Here is a 20,270-nt window from a genome sequence, read left to right on the forward strand (position 1 = left end):
GGTTTGAGGAGCAATGAAGATCAGAGTGTGCATCTGGAGACACCCAAAAATTGCCCTTGAATCCTGTCATTTCCTGTGACACATTGACAAATTCCAATTAATATGGTTTCTTAACTAAAACTGTTTGGTGCTTATCAGGCTGGTTATTAGGAGAAACAACTTCTCCAAAAGAGCAGTAAGGTATCAAAACAAGCTGCCCAGGGTGCTGGTAGAGTCACTGTCACTGGTGGTGTTCAAGAACCATGGAAATGTGGCACTGAGGGAAGTGGTCAGTGGGCAATATTGGTGGTAGGTGGACAGTTGGACTGGATGATCTTAGATGTCTTTTCCAACTGTAAAGATTCTATGATTCTATGGTTCTGTATTTAATTGAGAGAAAAAAAAGGTAGTTATTACTGACATTACTTTATCATAACTACAAGTATACGACAGAACTAATGCGTTTAGAAAAAAACTGAATTAATTATTACTATCAAAAGTATGAAGAAATGTTTACTGTTTTGTTCTTTTTTCCCAGATGGTTAGGTAGTTAACAAATGAGACCTTTCAGTGAAAAAAACCTAAGTGAGATAAATACAAAGGAAACTGAAGAGAGTCGTGTTAAAGAGCATGTATTATGAAACATCCCTTTGTTCTGAATGCCAGGAACATCTGTTGGAAAATGGGTTTTTATTAAGCAGTGTCCTTAATTCACAGTCATTCACAGCATGGCATCTACCACATTTCTTCTTCTATTTCAAGTGGTGAGGTACATGTTTAAAAGAGGTTTTTATTTTTTTTTTCTTTACAAATAAGTAGATGAAAAGGAATAAGCGTATTCAAGTCTTATGAAAGGAATTTAATCTTTGAGTCCATATTTCTAACAAAAAAACTGATGGCAGACCATGGAACCAGAACATTTCATTTACAATATGCAAAATCACTGCAGCAAATGAAGAAATTACTGGGAAAAAAATATATTAATTGCAAGATTTTTACAAAAAAAGGTAAATAAAATATCTTAGCATGTTCCATTCTGTTTCTAGTATACTGCATCAACATTGGCAGAAACAACCACGTGTACAGTAAAAATAAGCCAGTTAAGAGTTCTGCTTTGTATGATTGCTTTAATGAAATATTACCCATCCTGAGTCGTAACAGAAAGCATCTACAAATTCATAACAGCTCAGACCTCTAGGTTTTACCTTCTCACAAAAATGGGAGCCATCTTTTTTCATTTCTGTTGTCTTGCTTCTTTGCTAGTTCCTTATACTCTTTTGACCTTAGAAACCTGGGAAAAGAGTCCTTTGCCATGAGGCTATAGATTAACCTCTGAGCATCATCAAAGCAGCTGAGGGTGGGTTCTGAGATGTTCTGAGAGATGTGATTTCTTGTTTGGAAGTCAATATTAATCTGTAGGAGAGGAGGAAGAGTCAGTTTGACTGGAATGCTGAGATCTGTTCATGTAGAGGACACAATCAGCTTCTGAATTTACCCCCACATACCCTGGCTGATGCAATCAGCAGAGGTCATCCCTTCTTTTTCTACATACTGTTTTTTTTTTCATTTGTTCTTAGAAGGTTGGCATCAGTTCAAAAAAGAAGCAGAAAACATGATTTTGATTATTTCATCTTCCTGCCAGACCAAATCCTATGTAGCACAGATCACGCAAGAGCAAATTCAAGATTAGAGCAAATTAGGCTCTTTCACACAGAATTTTCCAGCTGATAAATTGCTGACGTAACAATGGAAGGAAAACCAAGTTAAAATGACTTTTTTGTAATTCCAGGAATTTCAGATTTGATTTTTTTGCTTGATTCCCTTCCTCAATCAGTACCCACAGTACATGAAAAGAAAAAAAAAATGCTTACCTCCTTTGGAGCATCAGCTTCAATAAAGTCAGAATAAATCTTTTGGGCTTTGGCTGTAATCTTGGCGGAGGACTTGGTTTTTTTGAAGTCCTCACAAGCCAGCCAGAACTCTACATTCTCCTCACTGAATTCTGACTTCAGAAACTTCCTAAAAGCTACCAGGCCATCTGGAGAAAAAAGCATTGAGGGGTGGTGGATAGATGAAAAATCAATATGGATTCTATATGTCTCTGCATATATATTATGTTTCTGAAATACATTTGCCCATTAGCCAGCAGTTGGCCCCAAGAGGCTGTTGTGGAGAAAATAACTAGGGAATAAAACAATAGTAGTGGTAAGGTGATGAAGGGAGTTCTGCCAGTTATTAACAGATAAAAGCTCCCAGTATATGCCTGGTGTGAGCTGGTCTCTCCAGTGCTCATTGTTAAAAGATCTGGGACAAGGTGGTCTATAAGAGGATTTGGAGCAACTAGACAATCAGTGATGTGAGGCTGACCCCCACTCTAAGCATCATGTTGAACATTAATTCATGCTATGGTAGTGTGATGCTCTCAGAGCTAAAGCTAGTCTGGATAGATAGCTCCTATGCCTCTTTTCAGGTAATGGGTTTCAGTTCCAGCAAGGCTCACATGCCACCAGCAATAACACGGCCCAGAGTATGTGGTGAGTTGGGTGGACAGCAGTGTGCAAACCCTATGGCAATGTCTGTGAGTTGGTTTGACATGATTTTGTTACTCTTAATGTTTTCATGTACTCTTACCTTTATTAGCAAGTAGTGTGTCCACAGAGTCAGACCAAGCCAGTGTTTCTTCTGTGTTTGACCTATGGAAACAACATCTATCCTTGAAAATAGCATCGTGATCTTTTGCCTGTGCAGGCCATGGTAGCTGCTTTATCTTTTGGACATCCCATTGAGGGAGCACTTCTTTTTTTGGGGGGGAGAGCATAGAGAACCTAGACTCATGAAGTAGAACACTATTTGACATTGGAAAATTCATCCAGGAAACAGCACTAATAATGTTTGCAATTGGTTGAACTACAGTAAAAGCGTAGAAGGGATATTAATGTTCTCTCAATTTCTTCTATTTTCTTCTCAAGTTCAACTGGATTAACCATTGTTATGTTATTTTGGAAGTAGTAGAATTATCTGAACAGCAACTATGCTCACAATGAATTTTGGGCATTTTTTCTCAGTTAATTAGCAGTATAAAAATTTGAATAAATGTAAATAAAAATAAAAGTAAACTCATTTCTACAAAACTTTACTTTGATTGAAGTTAACACTTTCTGATCTTTTAATTTAAGCCTCCATCAGAGAAAAAGAAATCCCTTTACCAGTATTATTGTACTGCTTGCAATTTCTGTTTGGAAGAATGTGGGTTCTTAAAAATAAAGCACTGTGTAGAAATCTGCATCCTAGCACACAGCTTCTGGCAGAATCAGTGTGTGCCTACCTGCTTTCCTGCATGCCATTTTTCCATTCAATTTTCTCAGTTTCGGGCATCTCCAAATGAACATTAGTCTCATAACTACCATTTGGCAATAAGGAAGAATAAATCTGATTGGTGATATAGGTCATATTCCATTTTGTAAGGAATATGTTTCTTCAGTAAACCTCAGTTCAGTAGTGTGCAACTGTAATTTTTTGAAATAGTTTTCTGGAGGAAAAATTGAAAAATATATAAAATCTTAAAGATGTCTTCTAGCAAATCTTGCAAGTAGGTCATTTCAAGAATTAATCAGCTCTTTATGTAACCTCTAAGGACAGGTAGTGAAAGATAAAGGTTTTACTTGAGCTGATATATTGTTATCTACTCCACACAGACTGAGCATGAGGTTTTATTCCAACCTCCTTTAAATTCTAGTGAAATTAATGCACATTTAAAATATGATTTAACAACAACAAAAAAAAAAACTAATTCAGAGGGAGCAAAGAAGTTTTGCTGACATTTTGCACGTGACAAAGAACTTGAAATAAAAGAAATAGTTCAAAGAGGAAGGCCAGAGCAGAGTAAGTCAGTCAATGATTATTCCCTCCCCTCCAAATTTTAGATACAGATTTTTTTCTATGATGAAAAGAGAATGAAAAATGTAGAATAACTGGAAAAGTCTCCAACAGATCCCTACCTCATGTTGTTTTTATTGAAACTGTTACATGTTTATATACGTACATACGCACAAAGATCTTGAGTGGAAAAGAAGTTTCCCACCCTGTGGTTATCTATCTCACGTAGATTATGATGGCATGGGGATTTGAAACTGAATTTACATTCCTTGTGAACATAGTCATCACTTGACATTCTGGCAGCTCTGGAAATATTTGCATGGAAATATTTCCCCCTTCGGTAGTAAGGGGGAATTGAACAGTTTGGAAATGTTTTGTTTCAGTGCAGTCAAAACAAATCGTGGAATTTCTTACAGATGCATAAATTGTGTTTTCTGACTAGCCCTGTTCCTCAAAAAAACTCACAATCCAATTATTTTGGGGTTGAGAATTCTGCGTGCAAGGGCACACAGGAAGAAGCAGAGGTGGAAGAGAGCACTGTCAAGCTGGCAGAGCATCAAAAGCCATTGGCACCATCTGTGATCATGATGGGTGGGAAGTTGTGGTATGTGAACAACAGAGTGGAAAAGGACCCTATGTACCACTGGTGGCTTTTTCTCCATAAATTTGTCAAGAGCTTATGTGACTGGATAGGGAAAATGTTTTTTACGCTAAGCGCAGTGAACCTGGCACAGCTGCCCAGAGAGCTGTGAGTGCCCCATCCCTGCAGACAGCCAATGTCAGGCTGGATGGGCTCTGAGCACTGATGGAGCTGCAGGTGTCCGTATTTAGTGCAGAGGAGTGGGATCAGATGGACTTTAAGGGTCCCTTCCAACTCAAATGTTTCTATGCTTGTATGATTTTATTATGGTGCCACTACGTAGTGTAACTGCAGTTATGTTTATCATTACTACAGTTGATTTTTGCACTGACATTTTTAAGAGTGAGTGTTGTTGGAGCTGTCGGTTTACTTGTATCCAGATTGCACAAAATGATGTTTAAATAGAAGAAAATTATATACGTATTTATACATACTTATGCACACATACAGAAAGGAAATTGGAGTGCAAATACATTCAGTCTGGATTGAAAACAAATAAAAACTAAATGTAGCATCATGTAGTGCTTTGTGAGACTAATGGTAATAATCAGCAGAGAATTTCTTTCAGTGACAGTAATAAACTCTAATTAAAATTAATAATTTTTTGAGGTGTTTCAGCAAAACAAAAGACAAAGATAAGACAGTATAAACCTAATTCTGCTTCTCTTCCTCATCAGTTATATTATTTGATTTAATATTTATCAGTCAGAGAATGACCTCACTGATTTCATTGGATTTAGATGGGAATGGCAAGCAGAAGTGACAACAAGGAACCAAAATCAACATGTACACTATAAGGGGGAAGGAAAACAAAAAGTGTCCAGATCATTCGGAATTTGACCATCTCATAAATAGCCTAAGATTAAAATAGCCATAAAAAAACAACTCACTTCACTGGCATTTTTTGTTCCACTGTCTGACTGTCACGGGTAGGGCAGAATTTCCTTTCCTGACTGTTCTTCAAGCTGAAGGTGATATGATAGCATGAACAATACAGTTAGCACATGCATCCCCACACAGTACAGTGCAAGCTGACAGACTGTTTTTAACACCTCCTTTACAATTTTCTCTTTCAGAACTACAGCTTATTTTTCAACAGTGGTAGTGAACAACATTTTATTCAGAACATTTATGTTCTGAACAACATTTTATTAGGAAATCATCTCGTGATGGGCTTACTGACTGTGGAAAAGCAGGAAGGAAAATAGCTTCAGTGCACCTAGCTAGGAAATTCTTCACTGTATTTATTTGCTCTTATATTATATCTGCTCTAAACACACCTGCAACTTATCTATTATCTTATACATCTTGAAGGCCCTTTAGCTGTTGTCTCTCATTTATTCAGGCAGGTTTTCTCACACTGATGCTGTTACAAACAATGGGGTCGTTTGGTATTTGAAAACTGTAATGCAGCAATTTCTTCTGCTCTTACTAATACTTCATCCTGTGTGTTCTCTTCTAAGAGAGCCATTCTGCCCCAGAAACATTCTCATATAATTTTGGCTTTTGCTGTGATATCTCTTTCTTTATTCTTTTCTTCTCAACACTTTCCTTTCTCCTTGTGTCCCTTGCTGTCCTGAACAAGGAGGCTTTTACTTTCATGCCTCTCTCCTTGTACTGCTGTCTAATTCTTTGCTGCCTTTACCCAGCTTCCTTTATTCTCCTTTAATAGAGTATTTTATATATATATATATAAGCTTAAGAAGAATGAGAATAATATTAGTAAAAGAATAAATGGATATAAACAGTGAAAACAATTTCATCGGGAAGGCTTCAGAAAGTGCCGCTGGTAATTTCCCCCAGTAGGTTTTTTGTCTTCTCTACTTCTCTGTACTTCAAAGACAGAGACTGATGTATTTATGAAAGAGTTTATTTTACATTGTCACCTTTGATAATAGGAAACTAGGAATGATGACCCAAGATACCCCTTTCAGCCCTACTTTCTTAATACTGAACAAATTACTGGCAGCAAAATGAAGTAGTTGGTTTTTTTTTCTGCAAATTTCTTATCTGCAAATCCACTTGTTACTTAAAGTAATAATAGAATGACAGAAACAAGAAATACAAATGTTACTGTCTGCAATTATTATATTAGCATATATACAGAGTATGTACCATGGACTATAAAATAGGGCCAGACAAGACCAGTGCTTTACTGAAATTTCATAAGGAGAAACATTGTCTTGGTATTACAACACATCCATTAGCTACTTGTGTGAATGTGCTGGTTATTCATAATATACTATATCAAACAAACAAAGAGAAATGTGAAAATGTTGAAAAACAGGGACTGAAACTTGCACATAGGGTTATTTCCAATCTTTCTGAAATTTCAATCCAGCTGATACTGTTGATGTTTGCAACTTCAGTTTACTAATAACCCAGACTGAAGTTGCAAATCAGAACAGGTCTGTATCTGTTTAGATAATTCCAGTGTTTTTGAAAAAAAAAACAACAACTGTGAACCTTCTGACATAAAATTCCTAAAACTCTGCTGACTGATTTTATGATTGTGCTGCCTTTTGGCAGACAGAAACAGAGCTAGAACTGTAGGAAAGAGAATGTGGATATATTGTTTGCACATTTCATCCTTCACCCCTATTACTTGATAAGGACCAGCATCTTTTATGGAAAGGAGCCACACCTGATCTAGATACTACTTTCTCAACAGACAGTGTAAAGCAACTCTTCATCTCATACCTAAGAAATCACTTGCATTTCTACATATTCCTAAAGGAGTTGCCTTGTACTCACCGTAGTGCAATGTGATAAAATGTCACACTCTCCCACAAAACTTTTAGTGTGCTGCTGTCAGATTCAATATCTTAATGCCCTTCAGCATTTGGCCTTTGTTGAATCCATTCCACGCCCAGGCTTGTTGGATACTACTCCATATAGCATAACCTCAAGAGATAAATGAAGGTTCTCTTGGTCCAAGCAATTCAAGTAAATGTAGATTTACCACCTTTCTTAAGTTGGAAGATGACCTGGGCACTGCTGGCATCCTAGAGAAATGGAACCACCTGTCATAGCGGATGCAAATACATTTTAATCACAGCACTATGTAAATGACCATCTTCCACCTTCCAATAATACAGTGTGGACAGCTTACAAACACTTTTTTTTTTTCCATGTGAATAACTTTGTGTATCTTCAGTATGCCACAGAGCTATTTTGCATAAGGAAATTAGCTGTAATTTTCCATCTAAGTAATGTGTCCCTTCAGGTAAAAGATTTGATTTCCAGAACAATCTGTCAAAATGTTTTACATCATGTTGTGTTGCTTATGCACATGATTTCTAAGTGCTATGCAAACACAAATGTTGAGTAAAGGAGAACTGGAAGTAATTCTAACAAAAATCTATGCAGGCTTGAAGAGTTTAAATTAGTACTAGTCACCAGATGTTTTGTCCCAGATCTTGTCCTGGATGAACAAACTGCTATTTATATAACATCAGATTAACAAAAGTTCCTATTTGCACAAGAGGCCTATGTAGTACAAACTTGAGGGGTAGTATCATAACCTTGCTCTTGGAAATGGGTATAAAATACACCAACACAAGAATATATGAAAAGTAGTCATGATGTCATAGAGAGCTCTTGATCCTTAATTCCCTGTGTCAGTTGTCTTTTGAGTTATGTCTTGCTGGTGGTGTGTCCCAAAGCAAGCTGGGATAGGTAATGGATGAAAGGGAAAACCAATATGCCAATGTCCTGGACTGTGAAGAAACGAGTTTCTAAAATACAAGAAAACAGTGCAGCAAAGAAACAATTGTTTAGGATTTGTAGTTAGGTTTGGTTTCAACTTAACCTTCTGTTTGTTTTGAAAACTAGGTATTGGCTTTCATGGGGTTGTTTTTCATGCTACTTAAATTTAACCAACTTTCATAATGAAATCAAAGATGAAGTCTAAATCATAATCATAACTCCTTTTCTTGTGAGTTGGCATATGAGATGTTTATGCCAATACAGGCTGTTTAGGGAACTAGAGATAAAAGCTTTAAAGTATCTAAAGCAGGCAGCCTTCACAGGCTCAGTTTTTACTGGCTGGTGTAAAAAAAACCCAACAACAACAAAACAATAAGAAACAGGAAGATGACAACAAGACAGCCAGAGAAAAGAAGAAATGGAGGCAAATTGGATATTGTATAGAGGAATTATATTTATATCTTCACCATACAGCCGCACAGGAGCTAAACAATCGTTTGGTTGAGACATTTGACTATAATGCAAAAAAAAAATAGAGGGGAGTCTAGGACAGGTATCTGAGCAAGGCATGTTCATGCATTGAGCATGTGAATCACACAAGATGGTGATTTTATGCATTTTTTTTTTTTAGTTGGAGCAACAATATGCATGGAAAATAATTTGGAAGGGAGAGGGAATTGTATTCAAAGTTAATTAAGGCAGCTGAGCAGCTGGGGACAAAAAGAAAGGAGAGAAAAAATAACCTGCTATTTATGAGTCACTTACATGCCTGTATATGCCACAGCTTCTAAGAACCACATTATCAATTGCCTACAGTTGTGGTAGAAAGAAATCTTTCCCTCTGAGATTCATTATGTTAGAACTCATTCCTCTTGTTTCTTGTCAGTATAAACATGAATCAAGTTGTCATTTGCACAGTGTCAAATTGCAAAAGACAAAGAAAAGATGCAAAGGTGTGTATTTTGATCTCCTTCAAGCTAACTTAGAACAGCAGATAATAATTTAGTTAATTCAATGCATCTAATTAGAGATTGGTAAAAAAAAAAAAAAAGTACTGGCAACAAACATTTGCACTACAGAATTTTGCAGATTATTTCCCTCATATATTGGATCTGGAGTCTTCATGTACATAAGGAATAGAGTGAAGTGTTTATCTAGGGTAAAGAGTTGGTAAGAAGTATTTTGAGCTCTATTACTGAATACGGAGTAACACACACAAGTCCAAAAAGCTGCTACATAACATAATTCCAAATAAAAATATATGCCCAGTAGGCTTCATATCTATTAGTTGCTCCAGGGCAGCTGAACAAGAGGATTTACATAATTGTGACATTGATTCTGCCAAACTTAGAGAAGCCCAGCAATGATTTCTGGTGCTGTTCTGAGGTCAGAGCTAGCCTTCAGTCTGATCAATTCTGTCTCTCTGAAGCATGGAGAAGTGTCATGGACTTGTACTAAACCTATGTTTAGTTCATCTTCCAGAATTATAGTACAGCACTTGTCTTTCTGTCACAAAAAAAGAGTCTCCTCTAGAAAACAATTATGTCCTTTTAGTTTATCTTTATGCCTTTTGTCTTCCTTTCTCATAATTCATCTTGACTTTCTTCTTACAGTAGTTCCCATGGCCTCAGTCTGCTGCGAATCATGGTTCGTAATTATCTCTGAAAAACAAATGTTCATAAAGAGCTACCAAGAATAGCGTATTTGTTTTGTTGTAATTACACAACTCATGCAAGGGACTAGCACTGTCAGTACTACAGAATGATAGCTGTGAGGAAGGCCTCCCTGGTGATAAGCAAAATTTTCCATGTTTCTGTGAAAGGAAATAAAGGCGCCTGCTGACATTTTATCACTACAGACACTTTTGACTAACTGCCTGGGTTTTTTTGCTAAGAAGGAAATGTCTTACTCAAAGCACTGTATTTTTCATTTCTCTGGGTTTTGGAATAGTTGTAAGTACATGCATTCCTTTACATTTAATTCATCCATGGCAAGAGCAAACATCAAGATTCTCAGAAGGTATGAGGTAACATGATCACCAACTGAGAATCTGGATGCTCGTGTTGTTAAAAGATCCACTGTTATCTCTCAAGGGAACTATCAGTACCAAGTGTGGCATTTGAGAGGGTGCTATTTATGGAGGTGAGCACACAAAGGAATATTTTGGGTGCAGTAATGGATAGTCAGCTTTAGGCCACAGAACTACATACTGAGAGCAAGAGTTGATTCTGTTGTTTAATTGGCTTCGTACCTAGCTTGGCACGGGGGGAAAGGACACTTCCTTCTAGACAGACATATGCATTCACATGACCAGATATTTAATGACACATTTTGTGTTAAAGTGGCTTTCTTGGTCCTTGACTGCTGCTCATTAGGTTGGGGAAGAAAAAAAAAAAAAGAGAGAGAATACAAATATTTGATAGCAAAGCTGATTTATACAGCACAGTTTAAATACAGTTAGAAGACATACATAATAAGAAAAAGGTATAAAATATATCCCTATAAAAATTAAATAGGCGTTCTTATCATCCTCTTGAATTATGCAATAGCTAAATTTTAATTATGCAGTAGCTGTAGTTAAAATCCATATAATTTTTACATTTCACCTAACTAATGTTCCCACGTGTCTTGCAGTATGAGAAAATACCACAAATGTTCGGTGCTTAGTGTAGGAAATACTGCAAAAACAAAATCATGTGCAAAGGCTAGCTATATAAATCTGTGATGAAACTGTCTTAAAATACAGGCTCAGAATACAAGATGGATGTTATCAAACAGCATTTTAAACAACATTTTTATGTTGGAAACTCGGATTATTTTTTCTAATATGATAACAGCTCTTGCTTGAGTTTAAAAATTATGAAAGCTTCACATGACATGCCTCATCAGTATGTTGCCTGGTCATCTACAATAAATGAGATTACTCACTGGCTACAGAACTGGTATGAGTGCATGCAACTTTGCTTGTCACTTATTTACACTATCTAAGGATTTGTAATTTATAACGCATGTACAATTTGCTTGCAGTAAGTAGCTAGAATTCACAAGGGCTGAGTTCCCTATTGCCAAATGGTATAGTCTGGTCTCACGCCCTGGAAATCATTGACAGTAAACGACCGTGATCGCCTCCTAAGAGTGGGACGACCTGGATTTCTTCCCTTAACCAAATTCAAATAAAGATCAGATCTTAGGAAGCGTGGATAGCTGTCTTGCTCCATCAGCCTGTGGACTGTGTTTTGTGCTGCATCAAAGGTGGTAATCACGGGCTGTTCAATATTCTGACTTGTAACTTCTTTGGTTTTAAAGTCCAAATTCACCTGGAGAATGAGGAAAAGAGTATTTAGTCAATGTGCATAAACACAATTATTTTGCTGTCCATAGCAATGAAATTGTACATTGATTAAGTATTTTCTAATAAAAAGGACTTCGAATTCCTTATATAACTCAACTTTAATGCCACAGAATTAATATGTTTCCTTTCAGTTATGGCTGCCAGAAAGTCTGCACAGATGTGTGACTGGTACACTGAAGAACTGATAAAATATCAGTTAAAATAAAACCAATAGAGTTTGGTGTGGTAGTGTCTGAGTAAAAGCAACTTGCTAACAGCAGTCTTGGAATAGTTGCTGACACCACGTTTTGCATCACCAGCCTAAGGCCGAACTCCCTCCTTTCTCATTTAGCATGCGTGTAGAACTTTGTCTCATTAGAATACACCAGTGCATATTCAACATTTCTAGATCCTGTGTAGGATTTTGATGGCAGGAGGGTGAGAAAATTTGCATAATTAAAATATTTAAATAATTTCATTGGATTTCTGGAGACTTTAGAGATGTGGAAAACATATCAAAATGATTTATTCCATGCACTGGTGCATTCTTCCAGGAAAGATTTCACACAGAAATCACTACGTTACTCTTGGTCAAAGTATGACTTCCATACCATGTTCCCTCCCCAGCTTTCCTCATGCTCAACCTTTTGTTTGTCTGTCTCAAGAGCTGACAGTATCAGGGCTCAGTGTCCTCCTATAATTGCTCATAGATCACTTAGTAATGATAAGTTCCAGCTCAGATGATTAGAGAATCATAGAATGGCTTGAGTTGGAAGGAACCTTAAAGATCATCTAGTTCCAACACCCTGCCACGATCATGGTTGCCAACCACTAGACCAAATTAGAGGTTTTTCTTTTTATATGAGGTTCACCCATTGATGTGCTGCAGGAGAAGTAAAAGGGGCTATAAGTTTTGAAAGCGGACCTGGTAAGTCAGCCACCTATCCTGTCACAAGTGGAGCTGCACCTTACATGTAATCTGTGTGGTAATTGTGGGTGGGGATTGCACCATTTTGTAATCCTTCTCTTAAAAAAAGAATTACACTTTTTTCACCTTTGTTACAGGGAAGTAGCAGTTGGGGTTTTTTCTTCTGCTATTCTGACAAGCTAAAGAAAAAATACAAGGGAAAGGGAGTGTTGGCAAGTTACATATTTGATCTGCTCATACTTGACAGAATTATAGGAAAATGGAAGTCCAAAATACCTACTGAAGAGGCTGAGCTTGATTTCAGTAAGTGTTCATCATCTCCTTCCCAGAGCAGGCAAAAAAAAATTCTCTTTGCTCATTTACAATACGATCCCTTCATAACACATTTCATCAATATGAAGAAATTGTAAATATTAAGACTTTTTGCAGCACTACAGTAATAAGAAGGACCTTAGCATTAATCAGTATTGACATAAGAACTTGTTTTTGTCTGTGTGTTGTCAGTAATGTAGCAAGAATGCTCAGCCACAGTGTGGAGGAGGGGGGGAATATCAGTCATGAAAGATCTTTGCTTATAACATTATAACTATTATTTATTTTTATTTAAAATAAGAGCTCCTGACTCTGAGTTGTGTAATGACTTGAGAAATAGTTAGGAGTTTAGGAGAATGGGAGAATTCTGTTTTTCTGGTGGCAGCATTAAACGAAGACAGATAATACTTTGCAAATGCTAGCTGGTATGTCTCATGGCAGCATTAACATTTATTTTTGCTATTTTTCACTAAATGAAATCTGTGTGCGTATATTTACGTATGGGTATATATATAAATGCATATATCCTGGCTTTATAGACCACTAGGAATCTTTGATTCCTGTGATCTAATATTCAAATACAGAGCTCTATACTTAGAGTGGGTTTTATAAGGAGTCCGGAGATGAATAAACTAAGTTGTTATTTCCAGGCTTCTTTCCAAAGCTTTGACATATAAGATACAGTCTCCTTAAGTCAGTGACAACACAATTAATGGTTGTTACTGTTTCTGGACACACACTTCTTAAAAGCAGATTTCATCAGATGCAGCTGTGGAAAACACTGTGTACACTGAAGAACATTTTTACTGTACCTCTTTTGGAGCATCTTTGCGTATGAATGTTTCATAAATGGCCTTAGCTTTTGGGAAAAGTTCATTTGTAGTTTTACTTTTCTTATAATCCTCACAAGCTATCCAGAACTCGATGTTCTCCTCACTGAACTCCGTCTTCAGAAACTTTGTGAAGGCATCCAATCCAGCTGCTCAAGGGAATATTGAATTATGAAAAATATATATATTTATATTCTTAACAGACAGTCTAAGCAACATCACAAAATGGGTTGTGTTCCCTTTGAATTACATTGCATCATAGATCATTATTTGAAACTATATAAAGGTTTTAAAATAACCACATGCTGTAACTCCCGTGACAGAATTCTTATTATTGATTACCACAACCTTAAGAAGGTATAAATGGAAGCAATCAAACCTTCTGTATGTGTCTGGAAGTGATGGAATTTGTTAAGTACCAGACTGAATTAGGTCAATCCAGATGCAATGAGAATCTCTGCTCATAAGCAGACCATCCTCCAGCCCACTGCATCTGAATAATATGCATATCACTCTAGAATGGAAGGAGGATGATGTATGTGCATTCAATATTTATGTTATTAGTGGGCCCTTTCAAATAATGGCCAACTTGGATCCTATAACTGTTTTAGAAAAAAAAACTGCATCAAAAGCAACAAATTCTTTTCTTAGGTCCATTGAATGCATTTTCATTTTTAAGATTTTGGTCTGTCAGTCAGGAATATTTTAACAATGTTCAAATGAAAGTAATGTAATAAATGCTTGTCATAGCCAACATGAAGAATCAGTTCTTTGTCAGATGTTGCCTCCTATAGCTCTTATTATATGTAAAACAAATGATTGTTGCCTTGGGACACTTTATATGTCCACAAACCTACCACTTAATACTCCCAGTGCTGAATGGATTGTTGTTTCTCAGGAGTTTAAAACCACTGAGACTGTAGTTCTGGATGGATTTATCTGCCTGAAAGGGAGTACTAAGGATGTGGACCAGAAATGATGCTCCTAAGCATGTGAACTGATAATTTCCAAACATCTTAGATCTTCTGTAGTCCATTTAAATGTCTCTTTGTTTCCCAAAGTTAACAGAAGACTAAAATAATCTAGCTCCAATGTAACAGTCAACACTGAAGGGATGATATTGCTGAACTTCTTCTGCTTTTCTATGAAAATAAATACATTTCACTGAGAGCAATGTTTCCATAATGATCAGTTCACTCAAGTTCTGGTCTTCATACAAAGTCCCAGTGCCAGAAAGCTGTGTGACTAAGTTCAGAATGAAAACTGCAGAAACTGTACAAAGACACAGTATGATTTCCATGCAAATTCAGAATTTTTTTGCTCTTTTTATCTTCGATAAAAATTGAGAGGCGTTTTCTGTCTTCAAGTCCTCATCTACTGTAAGCTTATTTTAATTTTATATGTATGCCATGCATGGCTAGCTATACCCAAAGAAAAATAATTGCTATAAAATGTTAAAGAACAAAGAGACTGTCATTTCATGAAAGGTGAACTACTAATACTGATAATAATGATAATACAAAAAAAAATCAGCCTTTATTATACTTGCTTTATAATAGGACTGGACAGGAACAGTGCAATACTAGACAGAAGCCAAATGATGGATGAGACTGCAGGCAGATTTCCAACCATTTTTTAAGACTGCCATTCAGGATTTTTATGGTAATAGAACAGTTAGCTCATCAGAACATAGCTCTTCTTTTTGACAGTCTTGAAAAACGTAGTCTAGAAAGGATAAGATATTCTTCTTCTTATGTGAGTGAGTAATGTTCTAAATAATTGATTAGCATGCCGCTATTACAATGAATTTTTCCAAGAGCCTGATTAGAATTCACACGGCAGAAAAACATTTTATTCATTGCAGAACAATTTGATTACTTTTGGATGCCTTTTACTGGTTATTGCAGGAACTCTTTGCTTCCTATCACTTTGTCCAATAAAATACCAGACTTAGAAGTTATTTTCAACTACTTTCAGTAGTTGACAGTGTGCTGTAGCCTGAGCACATGAGCAGAGCAGAAACATATGCTGCTATAAATGACCCAGCATACCTAATTTAGGTAACTGACAGATCTATTTAAGTGCACAACAGTGTTTTGTAATTTTCCATCAATTTTCCACCAGTATAGTCTTCAGGAAGAGAAAAAGAAAAGTACTAACCTTTCTGGGAAAGCAGTTTATCAAAAGATTCACCCCATTTCATTGCTTCTTCAGGAGACACACTGTTTAAGAAACAAAACACAGTTTTGTTGAACTGTGCATACAATGTGTTCATCAAGCTATTTTGATGTGCTATCAATTGCTATTATTGCTCTGAATTGTCTCACAAAGTGGTTGATAAGAAGCTCTATTACAGACTTCAGAGGTATGGAGTATAATTTTTTCTGACTTTTTCCCAAAGAATTGCCTCTATCTATCTATCTATCTATCTATCCATCCATCCATCCATCCATCCATCTATCCATCCATCCATCCATCTATAGTCCTTAAAAAAATAAAAGATCAAAGCAGAGATTTTCCTAATAATGTTTATCTCGTACTTCTTTGAGCAAGCAGAGGAAAAAAGAAACGGTGCAGTATGGCAAAACTCACACAGGAAGCAGGTCTGTCACCTAGTTAGTCTTAAAAAATACTCTTGCAGAGATGTGGTTCTGAGGCTGCATTACCACAGCCTATTTGTAATTAAGTACAGGAAGTTCAGTACGCTGAAGACAAAGTTGTAGTGGTATGGTTTAGGTGATAGTTTTCTAGGGTATGAGCACATATAGTCTGGTTTGTTTACCACTAACATTTTCAAATGTCAAGTTATTCTGAGACACTGCACTCAATTTATAAAACTCCACATATTCTTCATCAGCTGGGACAAGTCACAAGTATTTCTCAGTTATTTCAAATATCCTGTCTTAAAGAACCATACAGATAATTAATTGCCTTATTTTATTCTTTCAAATAAAACTTTCAGGAACCTCTTTCTTTTTGTGCTATATAGATTATCCCTGCACACACACACCAGGACAATACATTGGTTTTGGTAAACAGGAATTGGCACACGGCTGGCATTAACTTTATCATGCCAGGACTTTGCCTTAGTTCTAAGCCTGAACGTGAAGAATGTATATAAATATTTAAAACCATTTCTTTTCCATGACATAGCGTTTTATGCTGAAAGTAACAATGTCCTCATATAAGCAGTTTGTCTGGGGTTAGTTGATAGTGGAGTTGAAAACCAGAAGAACTTGTTATGGATTTAACACTGGGAAATGATGCCTCTTCCCTGCCCCAGGCTCAAGTTTTTTCTGCTGCCTGATATACATGGCTTGGATTCCCTTGGCAAAATCTGTAGTCACATGAATTTTAGACTAAGGGAAATTCCAATGACTATGAGAGGGAATTTAAGCTAGTAGTGCTCTTGGTTTTGTATAAAAAGTAAAAGGAGGATTTTTATTTTATACTTTTACAGGTGTCATGAATCTCCTAGCTGAAGTCCTTGCTTGTAGGAATGAAATTCTTAGCTAGGGAGAGACAAACAGTTCTCGAGGCATATAAATATTGGAGAACTGAAATATGAAAAATGAACATAGGCCAATAAAGCAGGGGAATTCTGGTGTCAGGGAAAGCGAGACCTCGCTCCCTTACAGAGCTTTTTAATTATGGGAAGTACAAAGAGTGCAGTTCTCTGAACTGTATGTGCTTGTACATCTGGGAATAATGGGTTGCTACAGCCACAGAAATGAATTTGGTAATGGTGAAAGATAAACCCTGACAGCTTCAGAGCACATACACAGTCCAATACTGCATAGAATGCTGGAGAGGATCTTTGCTGTCTTTCGAAACTCTGTGTGATTTCTTCATTTTCTTTTAGAAAGGAAGTAGCTTCACAGATCCCTAAGACGTAGGTACTCCAAAGAGTGCTGCAGTAACAGAAACCAGAACCTGGGTAGGAAATACCCAGCGGTAATCAGCCACCCATATAAGAATGAGCATTGGAAAGGTATTGTCTGCCTACAGGTGGCACAGAGACTGTGCTTTCTCATTTTAGTTTCAGGCTTAGCACAGTTCTATGTGTCTGGAACTGAGGAACTGAAAGAAGTGGTTTGTAACACTCCATTACCTTTGTTCATGCCTTCAAGGTCTTCTATTTTTACGTGAACTGTAGAACCATGGAATCAAGCACAAGAGCACAGTTAAAAAAAAGAGAGGGGAAAAAAAGCAATGAAATCCTCCCCTGGGACCATGGAGACCAAAGTCTTCCAGATCATGAGTACATGCTATCATTTGGATGGTCATAGTATTTACATGTGTAAGGAAGCATACTGGTCAAAGCAATACAGCTTGGCCCCCAAAACAGTAGTAGCTTAAACAACATTAACAAGACTTAAAAATGAGATGGGAATCTCTGAAGTCTTCTGTGGTGGAAAGAAAGGAACAATTAATTTTTTAGGCTTTGGAGTTGCAGTAGTTCTTCAGTTTTTTTCAGTCAAGACCTACAAATGTAATTCTTCATGTGTCGCTGAGATTCTGGTAATCTAGTGATGTCAAGAACTAAGTTCTTACAGAATTTAAGAAAAATAATAACCTCCATCTTTATGGGAAGTAGTTTCACAATATTACAGCAGTGTTTAAAAATCAGTATTTGAATTTTGGAGACCAGACAGTCAGTTACTGCAATTATCAAGGCACTATGCATTCAGTATTCGACATACATCCCAGAATTCTTTGGAAAATCTGTCATCCCAGAAGCTAGATGATTTCCTTCTAAACAGTAATCTTTCAGCTCCGTTTCTGAGTCAATGCTTGCTTGGTATAACCAGTGGACTAAGAAAAACACTGTAGGCATGAGTAAAGGTTTTCATATATGTGCATATGTAGGCAACACTGCACTTAATGGTGTGAAAACACTAGAGGTGAGTTCCCTTGTTCCATGCCAGATAATTCTATACTATTTGTATGCTTGAGTTAGATAGCCAACTTTAAATGAAATACATTTTCAAAGTATCACTCTCTGCCAAGTCTGAATGCATACACATGTATGCAGGAAATGTTCTGAGTCACACTGACACTTCCAAGAAGGAATCCCCATCATTTCTCTCTCTTTTATAATACCTACCTCGATGCTTTTGTCAAGTTTGTTGGTTTACTGAGATGTTCAGCTTCGTGTAATTCAGATTTCTGCAGGAGAAGGCTCAGTCTGTTTCTCTTCTGCTTTGCTCTACAACATAGTTCAAGAATCTTTTAAATCAACTTTGTTAAATGGTTTTTTTCCAGGCATTTTCTTTGACTAATATCTCTGCCTTTGCACCACAGATCCACAAATGTTCACTTACACTAATATTTCTGTTTCTTCTCCTATGTATATTATTCACATTAATGAATTTCTTCTTCAGGCGTTAACATGAATCGCACACGAAGCACTAGCAAATAGAAGTGGGAATCTTTTTGTTTTCAGTACTTATTTTGAAGAAGAAGGGTGAAATTTCATATTAGGGAACATGAGCACACTTCGTGAATGCATGAAACAGCTCAGCATCTTCTACTTTTAATTTTCTGCTATCAAAAAAGGAAGTAGTGCTTCCTCATACTTGAAGTCTTTACAAAGAATATTTGCCAGAACATATTAATGGTTTGAAAAGCATTTTTCAGAACTTTGTGAAACCTCTTTTTCTTATTCACTTAGTTTATTATTTATTTGTTTCTTGTACTTAAAAACTGTTTCCTTGATGAATGAATATTATGTCTGCAATTCCCAGGCTTGCAGTTCATGAGCTTTCATATACATCGGTCAAAACTAGAAAGGTCTGTGCTCTAAATTCACACCCATAAGCTATGTTAGAAGAATCCTCTGCATAAACAACACTCAGAGTGTCAGCATGACCTTAAAACTTACCCGGGCTTGCTTGCTTTATTTGGCTCTTCTTTAACTGCTGGTTTCATGACTTTGTAATAGGATTTATCCTTTGAAGCAGATACGTTCAGTTGAGGGAACAAAAGAAGTGGGTTCTCCATCTTCTGAAAAAGCTTTCCAGTTTTACAGAATGCTGCTTTAACTTCCTGACAGCAGTTTCATCTGTATGAGTGGTGTGCTCAGCAAGGCGTGTTCATGCTGTCTCAGGCTGGGTTCCCCCAATTGGCTGTTGAACAGTTTCCAGATCAGGTAGTGAGAAGAAGGAGATTCGCCACCTTAGCTGTCACTGCGGCTGCAGGCACACAGGACTTTAAGTAGAGTTCTGTTTTTACAGTCGTCATTTAAGGAAGTGAGATTACAACTTCACAAAATGGCCGTTGCTCATACGGACAAATGCAACTTTTAGCAGAGAGACTCCTGGGTTTGTGCTTGTGGAACTCCACATTCTAGAATAATAAGGATGATGCCATCGTCTTCCCCCCAAAATGAGTGAGAAGTGCATATAGCTCCTCTAAAATGAACTTTAATGAGAATCATTTTGTATTACAAAATTGGTAACGTAATCATTAAGCTCTTGGAAGAGCTTCCAACTGACCTTAAATTGCCTTCTACAGTCTCAGATGCCATATGCTGAACACAAAATTAGTTCTACCTACAGCATCCTAACTGGAAACTCAATATTTCTGAGGCTGTTCTGCAAGAGCCTGGTGAAGCTGCAGTTGTTTAAATATTTTTGTAAGGAGAAATTTTGATTTTTGCACCAC

At 36.8% G+C, this 20,270-nt stretch overlaps 3 protein-coding genes across 6 annotated transcripts in view; 1 reads left to right on the forward strand and 2 right to left on the reverse strand.

The window, feature by feature from the left end:
* The window catches only part of LOC136053172 (P-selectin-like), a 170,835-nt gene that overhangs the window by 92,863 nt on the left and 57,702 nt on the right, over positions 1 to 20,270 (forward strand). The gene's annotated exons all lie outside the window — the stretch shown is intronic.
* On the reverse strand, positions 613 to 8,453 carry RGS21 (regulator of G protein signaling 21). 4 transcript variants are annotated; one of them, XM_065744438.1, is made up of 5 exons: positions 7,250 to 8,453; positions 5,386 to 5,460; positions 2,611 to 2,687; positions 1,851 to 2,017; positions 613 to 1,392 (listed from the first exon to the last, which is right to left on the reverse strand). In XM_065744438.1, exons 2-5 carry the CDS (start codon positions 5,394 to 5,396, stop codon positions 1,189 to 1,191), a joined length of 459 nt encoding a protein of 152 aa, XP_065600510.1. In that variant the 5' UTR covers positions 5,397 to 5,460; positions 7,250 to 8,453; the 3' UTR covers positions 613 to 1,188. The 4 variants fall into 4 exon arrangements, with proteins under 4 accessions (XP_065600510.1, XP_065600519.1, XP_065600501.1 ...); XM_065744447.1 differs by lacking the exon at positions 7,250 to 8,453 and having other exon boundaries at positions 2,611 to 2,672; positions 5,386 to 5,469; XM_065744429.1 differs by lacking the exon at positions 7,250 to 8,453 and having other exon boundaries at positions 5,386 to 5,469.
* Positions 10,604 to 19,844, reverse strand: RGS18 (regulator of G protein signaling 18). The gene is made up of 5 exons (XM_065744354.1): positions 19,489 to 19,844; positions 18,712 to 18,813; positions 15,765 to 15,826; positions 13,587 to 13,753; positions 10,604 to 11,520 (listed from the first exon to the last, which is right to left on the reverse strand). Exons 1-5 carry the CDS (start codon positions 19,605 to 19,607, stop codon positions 11,263 to 11,265), a joined length of 708 nt encoding a protein of 235 aa, XP_065600426.1. The 5' UTR covers positions 19,608 to 19,844; the 3' UTR covers positions 10,604 to 11,262.

The sequence above is a fragment of the Cyrtonyx montezumae genome, unplaced genomic scaffold (genome assembly GCF_038088225.1).
Source record: "Cyrtonyx montezumae isolate F1298 unplaced genomic scaffold, pur_monq_1.0 scaffold_1, whole genome shotgun sequence".
NCBI classification, from domain to species: Eukaryota; Metazoa; Chordata; class Aves; order Galliformes; family Odontophoridae; genus Cyrtonyx; species Cyrtonyx montezumae.

Excerpts from the sequence above, each read along its gene's own strand:
- RGS21 (XM_065744419.1), bottom strand. The coding sequence starts at position 2,797 with ATGCTCTCCCCCCCAAAAAAAGAAGTGCTCCCTCAATGGGATGTCCAA. Across the intron at positions 2,018-2,610 it reads CACACTACTTGCTAATAAAG|ATGGCCTGGTAGCTTTTAGG; the intron begins GTAAGAGTACAT and ends TTTTTTCTCCAG. Across the intron at positions 1,393-1,850 it reads AAGCTGATGCTCCAAAGGAG|ATTAATATTGACTTCCAAAC; the intron begins GTAAGCATTTTT and ends CCTCTCCTACAG.
- RGS18 (XM_065744354.1), bottom strand. The coding sequence starts at position 19,607 with ATGGAGAACCCACTTCTTTTGTTCCCTCAACTGAACGTATCTGCTTCA. Across the intron at positions 18,814-19,488 it reads AATAAAGCAAGCAAGCCCGG|AGCAAAGCAGAAGAGAAACA; the intron begins GTAAGTTTTAAG and ends ACTATGTTGTAG. Across the intron at positions 11,521-13,586 it reads GCAAAGATGCTCCAAAAGAG|GTGAATTTGGACTTTAAAAC; the intron begins GTACAGTAAAAA and ends CTCATTCTCCAG.